Source organism: Calliphora vicina, chromosome 1 (assembly GCF_958450345.1).
Source record: "Calliphora vicina chromosome 1, idCalVici1.1, whole genome shotgun sequence".
Classification (NCBI taxonomy): Eukaryota; Metazoa; Arthropoda; class Insecta; order Diptera; family Calliphoridae; genus Calliphora; species Calliphora vicina.
In genome coordinates this window covers 165116462-165136623 of record NC_088780.1, presented here as the reverse complement: position 1 = coordinate 165136623, position 20162 = coordinate 165116462, and the positions used below count along the sequence as shown (strand labels likewise).

At 29.6% G+C, this 20162-nt stretch overlaps 1 protein-coding gene across 1 annotated transcript; it reads left to right on the top strand.

The window, feature by feature from the left end:
• The first annotated feature begins 1142 nt into the window (after window positions 1-1142).
• LOC135960298 (organic cation transporter 1-like) lies at window positions 1143-14204 on the top strand. Its single transcript, XM_065511557.1, has 10 exons — window positions 1143-1442; window positions 2217-2329; window positions 7709-7871; window positions 8120-8296; window positions 9966-10115; window positions 10181-10405; window positions 12947-13074; window positions 13415-13501; window positions 13592-13926; window positions 14040-14204. Exons 1-10 carry the CDS (start codon window positions 1156-1158, stop codon window positions 14145-14147), a joined length of 1773 nt encoding a protein of 590 aa, XP_065367629.1. The 5' UTR covers window positions 1143-1155; the 3' UTR covers window positions 14148-14204.
• The last annotated feature ends 5958 nt before the right edge of the window (window positions 14205-20162 follow it).

Genomic DNA, 20162 nt, shown 5'->3' with positions numbered 1-20162 from the left:
TTTACATCGCAATGTAACTAAAAAGTGCTAGCTAGACCCAACCTGTAGCTGTGAGATATCTCAGTAGGTCATTGAGTTTAGACCGGGCTACCTCACCAAGGTTGGTCAATGTATAGTTGCCCATGAATTCAGAGCTGGGCATTCGCAGAGAAGGTGGAAAATCGTTTCATCTTTTTCCCTATCCTTACAACTAGACAATGGTCGTTAAAGGGGAGTCCCAGGTGACTTGCGTGCTTGCCTAACGCCCAGTGTCCCGTTAATACTGCCAGCAACCTTGATACTATATCCTTTCTATTCCGGGTTATCAGTTGCATAGTGCGTTTTTCGTTAAAGATGTCTAAATAACGCCATTTATTCTCAGCCTTTGTAAGAAAATGTCTGAAGATGATACCTGTGATGAAACGAAAGCCAACATATCTAAGTATCCGAAACAAAAAAAAAAAAAGAATATGTACTGTGGTTTTAATTTGTGATCGCCTCCAAAAACAAGTGGCACATGGTACAACTTTTACCTAATATTAAAATTTTGGATGAAAATCGTTGTAAAAAAGTATCTCTGTATAATTTCTTTTAAAACTAAAATCGATAAGTGAACGAATATATTTTAACTTATAAGTACTCAGCAAAATTCAAAAATAATTTTAAAAGCTTTTCATCACTTCTAAATTTCGTGTATATAGAAAACTAAATATTTTAAACTTAATTCTTAAAATTAACATAGTAGAGTTACAAAATATATTTTCAAGCTGTGGTGCAAATTTTTCAATTAAATTTACTTAAAATATTTAAAAAAAAACTATTTGTTGTTAGGTAAATGCGCGCCAATGGATTTTTCATTCTGAAATACTTCTTATGATGTGCTAAGAAATAAAAATCATGAAAAAAATGTACACAAATTTAAACCATAAATAAATAAAATCCCAATAATAAAGTTATATGTAAATATACAACGTTACCACCCAAATTATTCTGATAAAGATTAAAAGATCTTGAAAACAAAAACAATAATAAAATGTGTTAAAATAAATTAATGAGGATTGTCTTAAAATCTACATATTTCAGACAACAAAGAAATCTAAATTTTATCAGATTTTGCAGTGAAACATCTTAAAAGTATACAAATGAAATAAAATCCCAAAATATTTTAATAACAAAATGCCAGACAGCAAGTTAACTAGCAAAGCAGGCTCTATGGACATAGAAGTGTACGATTCCAGTACAAATGATGATCCCTTTCAGCACATTCTCGAAAAAGTCGGCAACCATGGCCGTTTTCAATTCATCTACAATGTAACATTCGTTATGAGTCTGTCAATTGCGGGAGCCATGATTTACATGAATATAATTTTAGCTTTAAATATACCCGATCATTGGTGCACAGTGCCGGGGAGAGAGGAAACGAATTTAACACTAAGTGAATGGAGAAAATTTACATTGCCCACGTAAGTATTACATGTATTTACCCAGGGAATGTAACATGGAATTTACCTCGAAATTTGTAAAAGGCATACACTAACACATACAACTGATATACATATAGATTTTCGAATAAAACTGTGTGTGTGAATATTTATTTATTACATATGTGTTAACGCTGTAGGAATGTTACATATTTGATATGATTTTCGTCGATATTTTTGCTGTTTTTAGTTTTTAACATTTTACATAACTATGCTGAAGTAGGTGTGTACTTTAATAACAATCATGGATAAGTAAATAGCAGACTTGCTTTTATTTCCCTATATTGTTAACAGCAGTCAATAAAATTTCAAAAAAATTTTAAAAATAATCTATTTTTTATATAATTTTCCATTGGTTTTTAGAAATTATAAAAGGTTTTTAGGAGTAAACAAAAACGACAAGTCATCGGCCTTTAAAACTTGTTAATTTGTTTAAATTATAATAAACATTTATATAAAAAATCTTAAATGATGGTTATTTTTGCAAAATATTGTTATGTTATGCCTTTTGTTACATTTTTATTTAAACCTCTAATCCAAATATAGGACAATATGTAGCAAATTGTCATCCTGGGTGTTTAAAATTTCATTTTTCAAATTGTAATTTCTTATAAATGTTATCATCACATATAAATGTTATCATTGTCTGCATTTGAGTTCGTCTGTAAAAGTGTAGTTATGAATATTTAACTCATTTTTCATTTGTATTTTGTACATATTGATAATATTTTTTCTGTTTATTATTCATCCGTGTAGCACCCAGGACAATCGAGGTACAGAAAAATATAGTAGCTGCCAAATGTATGATGTAAATTTTACAGAAATTCATGATTGGAAGAATTGGAATTCAACATCAGCAAATGTAACAGGTTAGTTTTGATGCGTATGTGTTGATACATACATATATAATTTTGTCCAACAATGCATATTTATTTGCAGAATTTTTTCAAAATACCACTCAAACATTTTGCAATTTTAAAGTTATTACGAGAACAATTTTCACAATATTGTTTCATAAAAATGTTGGTCAATAAATAGACTTTGGGTGAATTCTGTAAAGGAAGAGTTAATTTTGTAACGGAACTTGAAATTGTGATTTGTTCATAAAATTTTAAAAAACATATTTATAATCAATTTTTAAATTTAATACAGGATTATAAAACAACACTGCAGAGTTTCAGATTTGTATAATCGAGAGGGGCTAAAGTCTGAATTTTAAAAACGGGTTAAGATAATTCAATGATTTTTGAAACATTTGAGGTGGGCGTGGCAATATTACTAATTTTTTAATATTTATATTTATACCATACACCACCATAGTGGGGAGGATCACTTTCTGAGTGTATGTAACGATGTCCGTCCGTCCGTCTGTCCGTCCATATAAACCTTGTAATCAAACTACAGGTCGCAATTTCAAATATAATTCGACAAAATTTAGTACAAGCTTTTATAATGCCCCAAGGACGAAGCTTATTGAATTTGGTTAGAATCGGTTCATTATTTCTCCTAGCCTCCATACGATTGACCTATCTGAAAATAGTTAAACTCTCATAAATATCTTAGTTATATAGATATCCAAACCACATTCAGCACAAATAAGTTTTATATAAGTCAAACTCGCACCACCAACTTTTGTGACTATCGGTCCATAATTAGCCATAGCTCCCATATAATTTGCAAAAAAAATTAACACAAATAAGTTATATATATGCAAAATTCATTTCACCAAATTTTATAACGATTGGCCCATAATTGGTCTTGCTCCCATATGAAGCCGACTTCCGAAAATCAGCAGCAACGACACCCAGACTTTATGGACTATCTAAAATTCATAAACAAAAGTCTACAACTTTGTCGTTTCCAGTCTTTTTGCTTTGTTGAAAGCCAAATTTTGAAAATTTCACAACAAACAACTTGTTTGATGATGCTTTTATGGGTCAAAATTTTCAGGGGGTCAATTGGGGTGGATTTTCTTTTTTGTTTCTAGAAATAGAAAGGATGGTAAACACTATAGTAAAAAAAATTTCACTGAACTCAACTGAACTCTATAACTTTGTTTCTATTGAAAACTTAAAATTAAAAAAAAAATGTTACCTTTAATGGATGACTTGAATATCTTGACTTGAATTTAGCGGGCTTTCTTTTAAAATGCAATGAAACTTTTATGTAGTAAAAATATTGTAGTCTAATATTCCAAAAAAATTTAAAAAATATATAAAAAGCAACGTATCCAGACATTGATTATTTTTGTCATGAACTATTATAAATGTTTAAGGTCAATAAAACATCTTTTGATACCATTATATTGTTGTTGTTTACATATTTAGTTTTCAAACTTGTTTTTGTAAATACCGGAGTTGTTGTTTATTGTAATCAATAAATTTTTTTTCAAAAAAAAGGAGTTTTGTTTTTTAATTAAATCCCGCTAAAACAATGAAATCTGACACTGTGCACTGTATATAATTTTTTGAGTCATGGAAATATAATACGGACAGTTTTGCCCAAAGTCATGCACTTTTTGTATCATTTTCGCAGGCTCATATCTTGCAAACTGTCCGGAATTTTGATTTACTCTCTGAGGCAAAGTTGTAGCCATTTTCATAAAGAACATTGTGAACATATAGAATCAAAAAACTTAATCTTCAAGATCAAAATTGCAAAAAACTTTAAAAATTCGAAATAAATTTGTTTAAAGCTGCGTGTTTCATTGTGTAATTAATAATTGATTATGAATAAGGGAACATAATTTTCAAATAAAATAATGTTTATTATTGTACTTTATATGGTTAAAAAATGCTGTGTTGTTATCTATGTACCCTTTTATAATTTTAAAATCATATTTTTGTTCCGGAAAGGTTGTCAAATCAAAAAGTCCATGCTTTGAGCAAAATTTGCAATAGATATAACACTGCTGTCCGCTTTGGGATGGATCATCCCTACACTCCATTGTATAGTTTTGAAAATTACTACGAAGTGATTTTATATTATTTTTATCTTATTTTTATATATAAAAAGAAATGTACATTTTGATGTCACCACTAACTGCGAAAACGGGTCAACCGATTTCAACCAAAATTTCAGGGTACGTTGGGGATAGTCTGTAGATGGTTTATGTGAAGTTTGCACGAAATCGGTATAGTAGTTCCGGAGATATGGCTGGACGGATTTTTATCAAATTTTCAGTGAATCTTCAGATTTTTACACTATACCGCTAATGACACTATACCTAATGATTTTAAGGTCAGTAATTGTGGCTAAACTTTTGCAAATAAAAAAAAAATCCAAACAAAAAAAATTGTCAAAAAATTATTTTTCATGTTTTCATTCGAGAAATAAATGCTTTTTTTCATTCCCAACGATCAAACAATGCTAATTTTAATTTCGTTGCTTAACATCATTCTAAAAATTTTAATTCACAGTGGTGTAATCTGAAGCGAATGATTTGGTGTAAGATGTACATACCAAATTTTCATATCGTTCGATAAAACAAGTAGGCCGGTTATATTATCAACCGATGATAAACAAGTTTTCCGAAAGTACAACTAATAGTAAACAACGTCGACAAATCAGATTTCGTTCCCGCCTAACTTCTGCCAAATGCAAATGAATATTCAATCCGTTTTCGACAAGGTATTCACAAGTCTTACAACCATCTACAAAAATTCGGATTGGCTGTGGGAACGTGCAATTTTGGTACCAAAAAATTATGATGTCAACAAGCTCATTGAGCGAATTAATTGAAACTGACTGGCGAAACAATGAAATACAAATCGATTGACACAGTAATGAACGAATAACAAGCCTCAATTATGCAACATTGAAGGTTGGATCACAGATAATGTTTCTCCGCAACATAAACGCACCAAAATTATGCAACGGAACACGATTGACCATCAAAAAATGTTCACCAAATTTAATTGAGGTAAATCATCGGTGGCAGATTAAAATGCATACCAAAGATTTCCAACGACAAAGCATAAGGCCAATCCTTGACTATTGCTGGCTTACATTTGGAAAATTCATGTTTTGTATGTGGTTTGCTCCCGAGTAAATAAAAAAAAGAAACGTATATCCCCTGTCCTTAAGATCAATTCATAAATATAATGTCACATTTGCCTTAAATACATCCGTTTCTTTTTTTTAAGGGCATATCATGCCACTGTACTTATAGATATCTGCTACAACTTTGTCAAATGACCACCTCAGTGTTTCGGGTGCGATGTCAGGTCGGGGAAGGCCGTGCTTTTTTTTGTCCGACACTGTATATTCAAATCGAGATGCAATATAAAGCAGAATTATTGTAAGGTCCAGCAACTCGGACCGGGTTCAGCTAGTTTATTAATATATTTATATTATAGTATTATTGCTTTTCAAATTTTTGAGTTAGAGTATATTGTGGAATATAACTTGCAAAAGCGTATGAATTACCGTATTCGTGATAGAATAAAAATTTCCATTTTTTTTTATTTTTTGAATGACTGGATTTCAAAGCTGGAAATGTAACATTCCTTTTTGATTTTAATTCGTTACGAATTAGCTAAATTTTTAATTACAATTCTTTTCACAAAAAAAAAAATAAATTAAATTCGAATTAGGCAGAAATGAATTTCAATTCATTTTCTATTCAAATGAATTTGTAAAAATGATTTGCAATTCGTTTTCAATTCAATTGAATCTTTAAAATATATTGCAGTTCGTTTCCAATTCAAATTAATTTGTTAAAGTGCATTGCAATTCATTTTCAATTTCAAGTCTAAGAATTTTTTGTCTTTGGACTATACTAGGTGATATACAAAAAGTAATGCTTGTTGTCTTTTACATAAAAAATTAGTTGAATAACAAAACGCCAGTTATGCTTACTGGAGATTTACTTACAAAATCTATTCAAATTTCAGTCAATTCAATTCAAAGAGTTGGAAATGAATTGCTAATTGTTTTTTCTAATTCATTTAAATTAATTCATAATCAGTTCAATTCAAACGAATTGGAAATAAATTGCAATTCACTTTGACAAATTCATTTGAATTGGAATTGAATTGTCATTCTTTTTTACCAAATTCATTTAAATTGACTCAAATTTAATTCAATTGATTGTTTTGTTGTAAAAGTAATTAATTCAAAATTTGCTAATTCAGATCATGAATGATTCGCGAATGAATTCAAAAATTAGTGATTCATTTACAGCTCTGCTGGGTTTTTAACATTTTTAGCATTTGTGTTGAACCATTTGTAGAATAAAAAAATATTCAAAGTATTCGCCATTGACAGTTACGACCTTTTCCCATCTTTATAGCAACATATGGATTCCGAGCCAAAAGAACTGTTCAACTTTTAGCCGGTGAAGCAAAACTTTCCAACAGATTTTAAGAGGTATTGCAACATTATGGAATATTACGGTTTCATGTCTGGCCGCGTATTCAGGACATTTTTTAGCCAATGCTCTTTTTAAATGAATCAGTTGCGTTCGGTACAGGTTTCCTGTGATGGTAACTCATAATAGGTAGAACACTTTTTTCCCACAAAATACAGAGTATTACCTTAGTGCCATGAATATTTGACTTTGAAATCGATTCAGCTGGTTGGCCGGGCAACACATACGATTTCTTACGCTTCGGGTTTTCGTAATGGATACATTTTTCTTCGCAAGTAATGAATCGTTCAAGCAGCATTTCGAACATGCAAAATCGTCTTTTAAGGCCTCTCGGTTTCAATTCATATGTTACCCAATTTCCCTGCTTTTGGATGTAGTCGATTGAGTAGCTGCCAATGATTTTGCAAGCTTTTGTTGAGTTTTACAATAATATTTATGGAGTAATGCCTCCGATTCTTGGTCTTTAATATTGTTGCAACCATCTTACTAAAAATAATGTTACAGACACATTTTTCAAATCAACAAATTATGTGAGCATTTTTTCTATAAACAAAACTTTCTGCTGTAGCAACATCATTCGATAGAACCATGTTGCTGCAACATCATGACTGTAAACACTGCCATTTCTCCTATAAACAATTTGCAGAAAATGTTTACTACATTACTTACATTAAAGCAAATGGTCATAAAACAAATCTACAAGGTTTTACTTGCTTTAAATAGATCCATTTGAGTAAGTTTTAATTAAAATTTTTGACCAATAACGCATTTTTGCTATCCTAAATGTATGCACTACTAAATTTGTCAATTGTCTGTTAATTTTTACTTTTTGTATTTATTTAATTTTGTTTTTCGTTGCATCACTTTTTCCTTTCAGTTTGCAAAAATGGCTGGAGTTATGATCAAACTTGGTTTAAAAACACAATACCAACAAGAGAGAATTGGGTCTGTTCAAAGAATTTGTATGTGACAAATATTTTCGTTGTTGGACGCGTGACGGAAGTGGCAGGTTCATTTCTGCTTGGACAAATGGGTGACATGTAAGTCTAGTTAAAAAAGAAAGAATAAAGCATTTTGCATGAATTTCTTGTTGTACTTTGGAAACATGATTTTAAAGAATTGAACTTTATAGAACTTAATTTTGAAATTGAAATAAGAAATACACAACATATTTCATTATTTAAGTATAATTGAAAAAATGTTAATGATTCCGCTGTTTTGAATTTGCATTTTTTAATGCTTATTTATTCATTGCTATTCAACATTTTTGTTTTCATTTTATTTTCAGTTTTGGCCGTCGTATTGTTTATTACATCAGTGTTATATTTAGCTCTTTCGGCAGACTTTCAGCAATTCTAACGACGGCTCATTATACTTGGTTCCTGGTATTTTCCTGCTTGACATCATTGACCATCAATAGTCTATTTCACTCACCTCATATTATTGCCATGGAAATATCAAGGGAGTAAGTATCTTTTGTATTATATAAATTTAACTTTTTATAAATAGGAAATAAAAAAAACAATGATTCTTCTAACAACAGATATAGTACATTGTTAAAGGTAGTCGATATCTAGAGATTTGATGAATGCTGTGTGACATGGCAAGTTGTTGGAAAGTTGTTTTATCGCCTACTACTATTCACTATATTAAACAGAATACAATGATTAAATTTGATTTATTTGTTGTTGCCTTTTGTTTGCTGCAACTGCTTAGAACTTTTATATCCTGCTCATTTTTGTTTACTTCTGCAAAGTTCTGCTCTACATGGCCTTACAACAGTAAAGTAATTTAATGTAGCTATTTCTTTTATGAGATAGATATCTATAAAATTTAGTGTGAAAAGATTTCTGATGAGTTTTGACAACAACGAGGGAGTTTGAAATAGTAGTGCGAGAAATGAAATGTAGTTTCACAACTCTGGGTGAATTACGGTTTTTTTGAAATTAATGCTAAATTTAGGAAATTTAATAATTGTTCAGTGTTTAAAATTTTTTAATAGCGAAAACGATATCATAATTTTCATGGAAAAAATTTCATAAGGAAATGTATCGGCGACGATAAAGAAAACGGCATAAAACAGAAACGAAATTATTTTTTTAATTTTGGGTGTCGCACATTAAATAGAATTTCATTATTTATGACAAAATCTATTATTTTTTCCTCTTTCAATAAGAAAATTTATTTTTATACCCTTCACCTTCGTCCTTATAGATAGCGGAGTCGATTAAGCCATGTCCGTCTGTTGAAATCAATTTTCTGAAGACCCCAGATATCTTCGGGATCCAAATCTTCAATAATTCTTTCAGACATGCTTTCGAGAAGTTTGTTATTTAAAATCAGCAAAATCGGTCCATAAATAACGGAGATATGAGCAAAAAACCGGGACAACCTCGATTTTTGACATATTTTTTATCTATATCTGGATTACTAAATCAATAATATAGACAATATGGATATCTAATGATAGATATTTCAAAGTCCATTGCAACGATGTAGATAAGGCTATAGTAAGTTGGACCTACAATGGGTCAAAATCGGGAAAAATATTTTTGAACTCGAAGTTTTTTTTCATCAAAAAAATTTTTTTGTCATAAATTTATTTTCAAAAAAAAAAAAAAAAAAATTAAAAAAATTTTTAAAAAACTTTTTATATAAGATTCGGCACAGCCGAATATTGCTCTCTTACTTGTATTTATTCATTTTGATTTTCTTTAAATTTTAAATAAAAAAATAATTAAAATAATTTCGGTTGTACAGCACCGAAAACAACCTACTTGAAGTTCTTTTCATTTCGGCACCAAATGACAGGTTTTTCGTTACTGATCGGTGCCAATTCGTTGCCGATTTCTGAAACGAAATTTTTTTCGGTGCAAATGTATGGAATTTCGTTTTCGATGGCGATTACTGTGTATGCGGAAATGTAACTTTAGTCCGTAAATACTATCGTTTGCGATACGAAAACGATATCATGTGGTTTATTGTAAAAGCTATATAGATTTGTATTTCTCTTTGATATTATATCTTGGCATTTTATTTTAAAATTTTGAATTAATTGCTACTAATTTCTTTTTATATAAATCAACTTATCCTGGCTCCGAAGAAAACATTTATTTTATTTTTACAATTTAAAGGGATGATCGCAGTCTTATAGCAATGTATCACAATTTTGGTTGGTCAGTTGGTATAACAATAGTGCCGCTATTGTTTTGGTGGCTGCGTGATTGGCAATCATTTATGTGGATATCGTCGGTGCCTGCTGCATTATTCTTGATTTTTTACTCGTAAGTAGTTATGATGATTTTCAAATATCCTTTTGTTAAAGTTTTTATTTTATGCTAAATTAAAGATATGTCGTTGAATCACCACGTTGGTTGGTTAACAAGAAACGCTTTGGCGATGCGATTACACAATTAAAGAAAATTGCTAAAATCAATGGTCGTCAGTTCGATATGACGGCAAAAGAGTTGGCTCAGTTATACTCCTCAACAAAACAAGAGGTTACTTATGGCTTTGCTTCATTGTTTAGTGGTTGGCGATTGGCTAGAAATACTTCGATATTGGGTTTCTGTAGGTAAGTGTTTTGTGTTTAAGCAATAATAAATATTATTAATGAAAATCGGTGTACACAACAACAAAATGGTGCGCCATGTCGTTTTTGTCATAACAAATTTTTCTAAATTATTTTGGACAAATTCTCCAAATTTTTTAGATTTTCATCATATCCCATATCATATAAATTCAGAATCGGGTATTTAAATTAAATTTTTGAAACAAGTCATTCAAATATAAAGAATATCACAAGGCGTATCACTGTGGTTCCAAATCAAAATCTAGGTGGACAAAATTATGAAAATTGGTATCTTCAGAATTTGGAAAAATTAAGTTTTTTTGGAAGCTCACAATCTGCTCTCCTCCAATACAAATGGGTTTTTCAATTGCACATTTCGTATTCTCGACAGAAGAGCCAGAAGTTCAACAAATTTTGAATCATATTTTCGTTAATTTTTTTTAATATTTTACTGCTTTACTAAATTAGATATATCTCAATTGTTTTACCATATAGAAATTCAAACTTCAAAACATAGATAAACATTGCTATAGGCTTTTATCAAATGTATATCTTATATTTATGGGCCTCTCCATTTTCCTGTTATAGTCCTTTAAACTTGGTTCTCAAATATACTGATATTTTTTGTCTAAGAATGTTATATAGCTTGCCAAAAAAAAGACCGTCGAAGCCCGTCCAATGACTATATACATCATTTAAAGAAACTTCTGGTTAATGTCTTTGTAAAAAATTGTAGCCGCCAGCATCCGCCGAAATACTTTTTTTAAATTTTTACGGAATGGAATTTTTAGAAATATTTCTTTATTTATTATTGATTTTTATATATCCTATACTATCCTATATATATACCCTACTGTAACTTGAAATATAGTAAATACAGATCTTTTTAAAAATTTAGTTTCAGAAAGACATGAAAATGTATGTTTTTTATATGTATATCTAGACCCTACTGTAACTTGAACAAATGTTTATATTGATATTTTAAAGATTGTTATTGGAATCGGAGATACCAATTCTATATAAAAAGATCGCCAAATAGCTTTGTCCACCTAGATTTTGATTTGGAACCACAGTGCGTATACGTATTATAATTAATGCTACTTTATAAATATTACGTATTCGTATTTTATTAATAAACCTTTTATAACGCAGTGCAACACGAAAAAAATAAACATATACGGACACCAAAGAAAGATAAAAGACCAAAAAAGACCGGTGTCTCCCAGTTGGGCCCCCAATGATTTGTCGGTGTAATTTTTCGAAAAAAAGTGAAAATTTTCTCAGGCTCATACCTTGCAAACAGTTCGGAATTTTGATTTGCTCTCTGAGGCAAAGTTGTAGCCCTTGTCATAACCAACAAAAATTATAAACATGTAAAATCAAAAAACTTCATATTCAAAATCAAAATCGCAAAAAACTTTAAAAAATTCGAAATCATTTTTTTATAGCTGCCTAAAAGTATGCTTTAGTTTATAATAATTTAATAGTTTAAGGCCCAAAACACTTAATTCCGTTAGTGTTTTCTTACTAACTTATATTGACCTACATAAACGGCGTTAAGAACCATTACTAGGAAGTTCATATGTTCTAGAAAGTTGTTCATTGAAATCTTAGGTACATTTTTGTAGTTGATTGTTTCCTTGAATTTTCAACGGTTTGCTACCTATCTGAATAGTGGAAAAAAGGTAAAAAAAAGTAGAATTTTTTAAAGCTTTTTGCGATTTTGATCTTGAATATGAAGTTTTTTTGATTTTATGTGTTAACAATTTTGGTTTTTTATGAAAAGGGTTACAAGGGTACCATAAAAAAAGTACATGAATTTGGGAAAAACTGGGAGACACGGGTCTTTTCTTTTTTGGTCTTTTACCTTTTTTCGGTGTTTGTATATGGTTATTTTTCCATGACTAAAAAAATTGCACAGAGTGTAATACATATTTCTGCAACATACACAGAAAAAAGAATATTTCAATTCAAATATATGTCACATATTGAACTGGTTTCAATTATTTCATAATTGGATCAAGTATTCATGTGCTCAAAAACAAAATTTTCTGATATTTTCTGTTGAATTTTGAGTTTTGAATTTGATATTTGAATATACAATTTTCGTTATTGGTTGAAATTCAAATACAAAAATTATTGAATAGATAATTTTCGTAATTGAAAAAACAAAAAAATAACAAAAATGTTTTTTCAATTACAAAAATTATCTATTCAATAATTTTTGTATTGAAGTTCAACCAATAACGAAAATTGTATATTCAAATATCAAAATTATCAAATTCAATAGAAAATGTCAGAAAATTTTGTTTTTGAGCACATGAATACTTGATTCAATTATGAAATAATTGAAACCAGTTCAATATGTGACCAATATTTGAATTGAAACGGTTTACGGAATAGTTTTTTCTGTGTATGAACTGACTTTAATAATACTACAAAAAACTTAATAATATTTTAATAAATTCATTTTTCTTCTTAAAAAACTAACATAAATATTAATTAACATTTCAATAAATTCCCTTTGATTCTTCAAAAACACAGGTGCGTTGTCGGCATTTCTTACTTCACCATAGTTCTATTCAGTTCAGGTATGAGCGGAAATCCTTTTTTAAATTTTCTCCTTCAAAGTATAGCGGAAATACCGGCCTATTTTATGGGAAAATATATGGGTGAGTTAAAACTAATTGCACTTCTATGTAAATTTAAGCAGCTATTAAAAATAGAAAATTCAGATTTCACTTTGCTAAATGCATTAACTCACTAAAACTTTAAGTTGAACAAAAAAAGAGTAAGGAGTTTCTTTTTATTAATCTGCATTATTATAAGAATATTTCTTAAATATTTGTTAGATAATCAAATGATTTCGATTTAAAATACTTAAAAACTAAAAGTGGAGTTAATCAATTTCGCAAATGAAACATTAATCGTTTAACACAATAACTTTTAAACTAAATTTGAATTCTGTTATTCATTAAATATTGTTTATATAATTTTCTTATTTTGTTCTAGGTGATAAATTTGGACGCCGTTTAACTAATAGTTTTTCATTGTTCATCTCATTCCTCACCTGTTTACCGGTTATATTTTTGGCAAAGGGTAAGTGTATTTTTCTTCCATTTTCTCTTTCCAATTATCTTAACTTCTAATTTAATTTAATTTTTATTAAAAAAAACTTTTTATTTGCAGAGAAGAAGTATGAGTTTGTTGTAATGGGTTTGGCGTCGTTTATAAAGTTTTTAAATGCGCTTACTTACTTTACGGCCAGCTTACAGGGCATGGAGATTTATCCCACTTGTATGCGTCAGACGGGCTGTGCTTTTGGTGCTATTTTAGGAAATTCGGCCGGAGTTTTAGCGCCGTATTTGGTGTATTTAAGCATCACATTCGACATACGCTGTCCCTATTATATTTTGTGCATTTTGTTTTTGCTAGCCACCATCGGTGCTTTATTCTTGCCGGAAACATTGCATAAAAAACTGCCCGATACTATGGAGGAGGCTCGTCAATTTGGTGTAAATGATGTGAGTATATGTGTGAGTTATATACTAAAATATGTATAAGTAAATTAGTGAATGACTTGACTAAATAATTTTTTGTTTTTAATATAACAATAAAATTTTCTTTATATTTTTAGAAATTCTTTAGTCTACCCAAGCCTCTAAAAGTTAGTTCAATAGTTGCAATACATGGGAATGATATAGCTGCAATGCAGAAGCTAAATCAGAAACAATATGCACCTTAAACTAACATTAAACTTTATTATATAAATTTAGTTGTTCCAGTTTCTGCACCATTTGATTTCTATGATCAAAATCAAACCATTAGAGTGATTATAGTATGTTATTTTAACTGCAACATATTGAAGAAAATTCTTAGATTTTTGAATAATAAACAATTTCTGAATAAAAGTTGAATACACTAATTAATTTTGGTTTTTTTTTGCAACATGCCAGGTGACAGAAAAGCTTTCTGTTTGCGACTGTCTTATCTTTTTATGTATTTACTATTCAGACAAACTGAAACTTTGGTGGAGGAACCATTGGCCTAAAATTTTAAATTTGTTAATAGGTGGTAAAAACTTCAAATCTATATTAGGGATATAACTTTTGACATTTTTTGCAAATATGTAAATTGGCATAGCATAGTCGAACAGAGCATTAAAAAATAAGAAAAACCACGGTATTATTTTTTCGCGGTTATTAAAAAAGTTCACGCACCAAACGCAATAAAGTTTTTCATTAAATTTTTTCAATTATTTTGAAAAACAATATATTTTATTTTAATAATAACTGCTGCCATACTTCAAAAGATAAAAAGATACTTGCAAAAAAAAAAATATTAAATTATTTATATTATTTTTAAAAGAAAAAAAAAATTTAGTTTATCTTAGAAATTGGTGTTGGTGCGTGATGTTTTTGATTCCAAATGACCTTAAAAAATTATTTTCATTACTAGTACAACATTGGTCATCACGTGGTGGTATGCCAAAAATTTCTCCAAAATTAGTTATATACCTAATCTATATACAGGCCTTCGCTCCAGGCAGTTTGGAGGATTTGCCTCCCTTGGTACAAATACCACATTAGGCCACAAATAAGTGGACACCTTAAGAAGTCTTATGAACGGAAGCATCATATTTTGTAAATATTCTTTGATGTAAATTTCGGTATTTATATAGCGAACAAATGTTTGGCTTTTTTTGCCTTAACTGCATATTGACTGCCATACCAAGCACTTTTTGGGAAAATTTTCTGATTTTGGTTCCTAAACTTTTCTACAATATTTCCTCGTGCAGCAGCACCATAAAAATATTAATCCGGAAGCTGCGAAAAATTTTCCAGAATATACATTTCGTCATCCATTATGCAGCAGGTATATTTATACCCTGCACCACCATAGTGGGGAGGGTATTATGCGTTTGTGCAGATGTTTGTAACGCCCAAAAATATTGATCTAACACCCACCTTAAAGTATACCGATCGATTTAGAATCACTTTCTGAGTCGATTAAACGATGTCCGTCCGTCCGTCTGATCGGATGGCTGGCTGGCTGGCTGTCCATGTAAACCTTGTGCGCAGAGTACAGGTCGCAAGATATTTCGATCAACGGACCTCACGGACCAAGCCTATTGAAACTGGCTGAAATCGGTCCATTATTTCACCTAGCCCCCATACAAATGTCCTTCCGAAATTGGACTTTATCGGTCATAAATATTTAATTTATAAATGTATCTCCACAAATTGCGCTCCAAATAAGTTTTATATATACAAAATTCATGTCACCAAATTTTGTTACGATCCGTCCATAATTAGTCATAGCTCCCATATAGACCCGCTTCCGAAAATCACTTTAACGTTCATAAATCGCTTAAAAATGTTGGTATACACACAAAATTCAACATAGTTAACTTTTATATAGACACAAATCACACGACCTAATTTCATGGTGATCGGTCCATAATTGGTCATAGCCCCCATATAAGGCCCACTTCCGAAAATCACTCAAAAATACAAATTATTGAAATTTTAAAAGAAATGTTTTTACTCTTTTACTTAGTGTAGGGTATTATATGGTCGGGCTTGAACCTTGTATGTTTTCAAACCTGAATTAGCTTTAACTCTTCGTACCAAATAGTAGGTACGAGTACTGAGCTATCCGTACTGCTTTCATACCGGACATATTGGAAACTCTTTTGAAAATGCTTTCTATCTATTGCCTTAGAAACATCATATGGACCATTACTAAACCAGGTTTTATCTCAACGGATAAGTTCTCGCGATACTGTTTAATAATATTGGAAATAGTTTGACGGCAGCCGTATGATTGTTTGGCCAACTTTTTGTAGGATAAAGTTGGGTTTTGTTGAAAATATTTAATAATTTTAATACGATACGATCGTCACTCATTTTAATCAGACAAATGAACAGGTAACATGTGTTAAGGTTTTTTCGATCTCACTCCTTATACAAAACATATCAAATAAATTTAGAGAAATTCTATTTTTACTCATATTTATTACAAAGTTTATACATACATATATGAAGCATCAAAAACAGCCTCTTACAGTTTTCAAAAAACAAATTGAACTAATTTGAATTCATCTCAAAGGTAACAAATTTATTTTCCTGCTGCATAAAACTTAAAAGTTTATATTGTATAAAAAACTTCACTTAGATCTTACAATAGAAAACACAAAGACAACATACTTACATTATTATTTTAAAATTGCATAATTTAAAACCTCTAAAGAGTCCCTTGTCATGAAACAGTTTTTCATAGAAACTAATTTGTGTATAGCTAGAAGAACAAATGTTAAGTTAGTTTATATTCTGGCGTCTTTTGCATCTGCTTCGGGTTCTTGCCACACGGTTTGTGTTATTTCTTCGTTCAGTGTTTCTTTATTTCTGCTGTTGCATACGCGCGATAAAATTGATTCACAACATCACATAAATCAAGAGCTAGAAGAAACTTTTGTTAGAATTTATCAGTAGCAAACACTAAATTTTATAAAAATACTACATACATATATACAGACAATGTGAAATACTTTAATACCGCATACAAACACAGCGAAATACAACAATGAAACACACCTACATACATATACACAAATAGGTATTTAGACAACCACCTCTACATACATTCACATAGACACTAACCACATATACACAAAATACATAATTTTGGTTTATAAAATATTTACAAACCTGTACTCATATGTCGGTGCAACAACAATAATTTTTGTTGTAAGCCATAAAAGGTATGTTCACTCATACAAACGCCCAACACAACAACAACAAAAAAAAATCATCAAATTTTTGTGGTTGTTTGTGTTGTTTATTTTGAAATATACTACTTACTTATACAGACACATACATTTAATATGGAAGTGTGTGTAATTTATAAAAATTTCACCTTTTGTAAAATTAACCCCATTACTGTTGACGGCAAAAGGGAAACACACAGATACACCTAAACACACAAAGCACACGTACATTTTTCGCTTAAAATGTACATCAGCATAAAAAAATTGTTACCGGTGAAAGTTTATTTTGTTGGTTTTTTTTGGTTGGTTTTTTTCCATACAGATTTAAAAGCTACACTCACTAAATCAATTTGTTATTTTTGACAGGGTGTATGATAAACCTCATTTTAAGGCATTTTTATGTATTTAACGTGTAGCGAGAAAAAAAGTCAAAATTATTATGTTCATTCATTTTTTTTTGGGAGGAAAACCATAAAATAAGGTAACAGTTATTTAAAAATTGTTGTGGAAAATATAAATGAAATTTATTATTCTGCTGGAGGTGAAAAGGAAATTTGAAACAAATTTAAATATTTTTTTACGACACTTTAAAATAAAAATAGTTAGATTTAGGAATTATTTGTATATTTTGTTTGATAACCAAATGAGGATAATTCATGTCATTCCTAGGAGTTAAATTTTGAATGATATCTCTCCAAAATGCTTATTGCTGGATAAAAAAAATATTTTAAAGTATAATTTGGTGAAGGGTATATAAGATTAGGCACAGCCTAATATAGCTCTATTGCTTGATATTTATCAAATTTTTAAAATTTTTAAATAAATAAAAAAAATCAAAGTCAAAGTTTGACGTTATAGGCGTAAATATTGAAAACCCAGATGTTTGTAATGCCCAAAAATATTAGTCTAGCACCCATATTAAAGTACACCGATTGACTCAGATTCACTTTCTGAGTCGATTAAATCAAGGCGAATTCATATAAGGTGACTAGTACACCTTATATGAATTCGCCTTGGATTAAATGATGTCAGTCCGTCCGTCTGGCTGGCTGGTTCCATGTAAACCGTTTGCGCAGAGTACAGGTCGCAATTTTGAAGTTATTTCGATAAAATTTGATACATACAGCTGCGGTCAAAATAATAGCACCACGATATTCATATTGTTATATAATAATACTACGTAAAAACTGTTAAATTAATTTTTGTTGTTTTTGTATAAATTTATACTTAACTCAATGAACTTTCAAACCTTAAAAATAATTTTGAAAATTAGATGCAAATTTTAAAGAAAAACTACATAATATATAAATACCTAACAAATTCATCAGTCAAAAAATAGCACCAAGATAGAAATCGATTAAAATAAACAAAAATTAACCAGGACAAAATTTAATTTATTAACAATTATTATGGTTTGTAATGTTCTTAACACGTTATTATTAAAAATAAAATATTGCTGTCTTTTGTTTTGGTATTTTTTGTCAAAAAAGAGACCGACCACCTCCTACCCATTAAGATTCTAAAATTTTGAAAATTTTGTATCGAACTTGTATGCCAAATATATTTGTTTCATTCCCCAAAATAAATTGTTAAATATTTTTGGTTTCCTTTTACCCTTTTTGTGACTCTTGGCCATCTATATTGAATAAAATTCAGTTTGGGGATATCGCATCCTGTGCCACGAAATTGACCTTGTAACTTGAAACTCAAATTTATATCAATTTATCATTCCATAGATCATTCCTAAGGTCATAATTTCTTTGAATTATATCTGAGCATGATTTTATCAAGCATTTGATCATATAAGATTGAATTATTTATTCCACATATTCAATATATTCTTCGAATGTTATAGTAGAAAAACCACGATTAAACTATAATTTTAAAATATGTGTGTTTATAAGATAAGATGAATATATTTTCTTAAATTTTGGTTGAAATTGGATTCGGAGGACATTCTATAAAAGTCGGATATCAAACAATATAATTTGCATGTTGAAAAATGGTAATGCGACTTTGGAAATTTTACCTTTAATAGAGGATGTTATATTGTTATTGGTGAAACTTTTCTAGAATTTAAATAATTAAAATTTTGTTCTTGTAATGGTCAGCGAATAACTGCAACACTAGTCATCACTTTTGACCACCGTGCACAACATAAATAAATGATTTTCGAAACGATGGCCCAAGAGTGTTATGATTAAAAGCGATAAGCGGTTTCCCAACCTAAAATTTATATTTTTATTTCAACGCAATGTTTTTTTAAAATCATTTCGAAATATATGTAAATAGTTTTATTCTCAATTAAGCAAATTTGTATGTTCAGAAATCATAATTTTTTTTACCTAAAGCTACACCATACACCACTTTTTTCGTTACTAAAAAAATTAGAAAAGTAAAATTAATTTTTTTGTTTTTAATTATATTCATTTCGATATAAATATATTCAAATTATAATTTTATGGGGATTTTTTAAAACGAATGGTGCTATTATTTTGACTGCCATATAATTGATTGAAAGGTTAATATTTCTTAAAGAAAACATTACTCATAGAAGAAATAGTGATTAATTATTTATATTATATTTAATTAAAATTACTATGGAAATAAAAATATTTCCCATGTTAATTGCTTTGAGGTTCTGTGGTGCTATTATTTTGACCGGCACTATATAATTTTTTGAAATCGGTCAATTATTTCACCTAGCCCCCATACAAATCTCCTTCTGAAATTGTCCTTTATTGGTCATAAATGTTTAATTTATATATGTAACTACACAAATTCCACTCCAAATAAGTTTTATATATACAAAATTCATGTCACCAAATTTTGTCACGATCGGTTAGTCATAGCTCCCATATAGACCCGCTTCCGAAAATCACTTTAACATGAATTAATCTTTTAAAAATATTAGTATACACAAAAAATTCAACATAAATAACTTTCATATAGACATAAATCACATGACCTAATTTCATGGTGATCGATCCA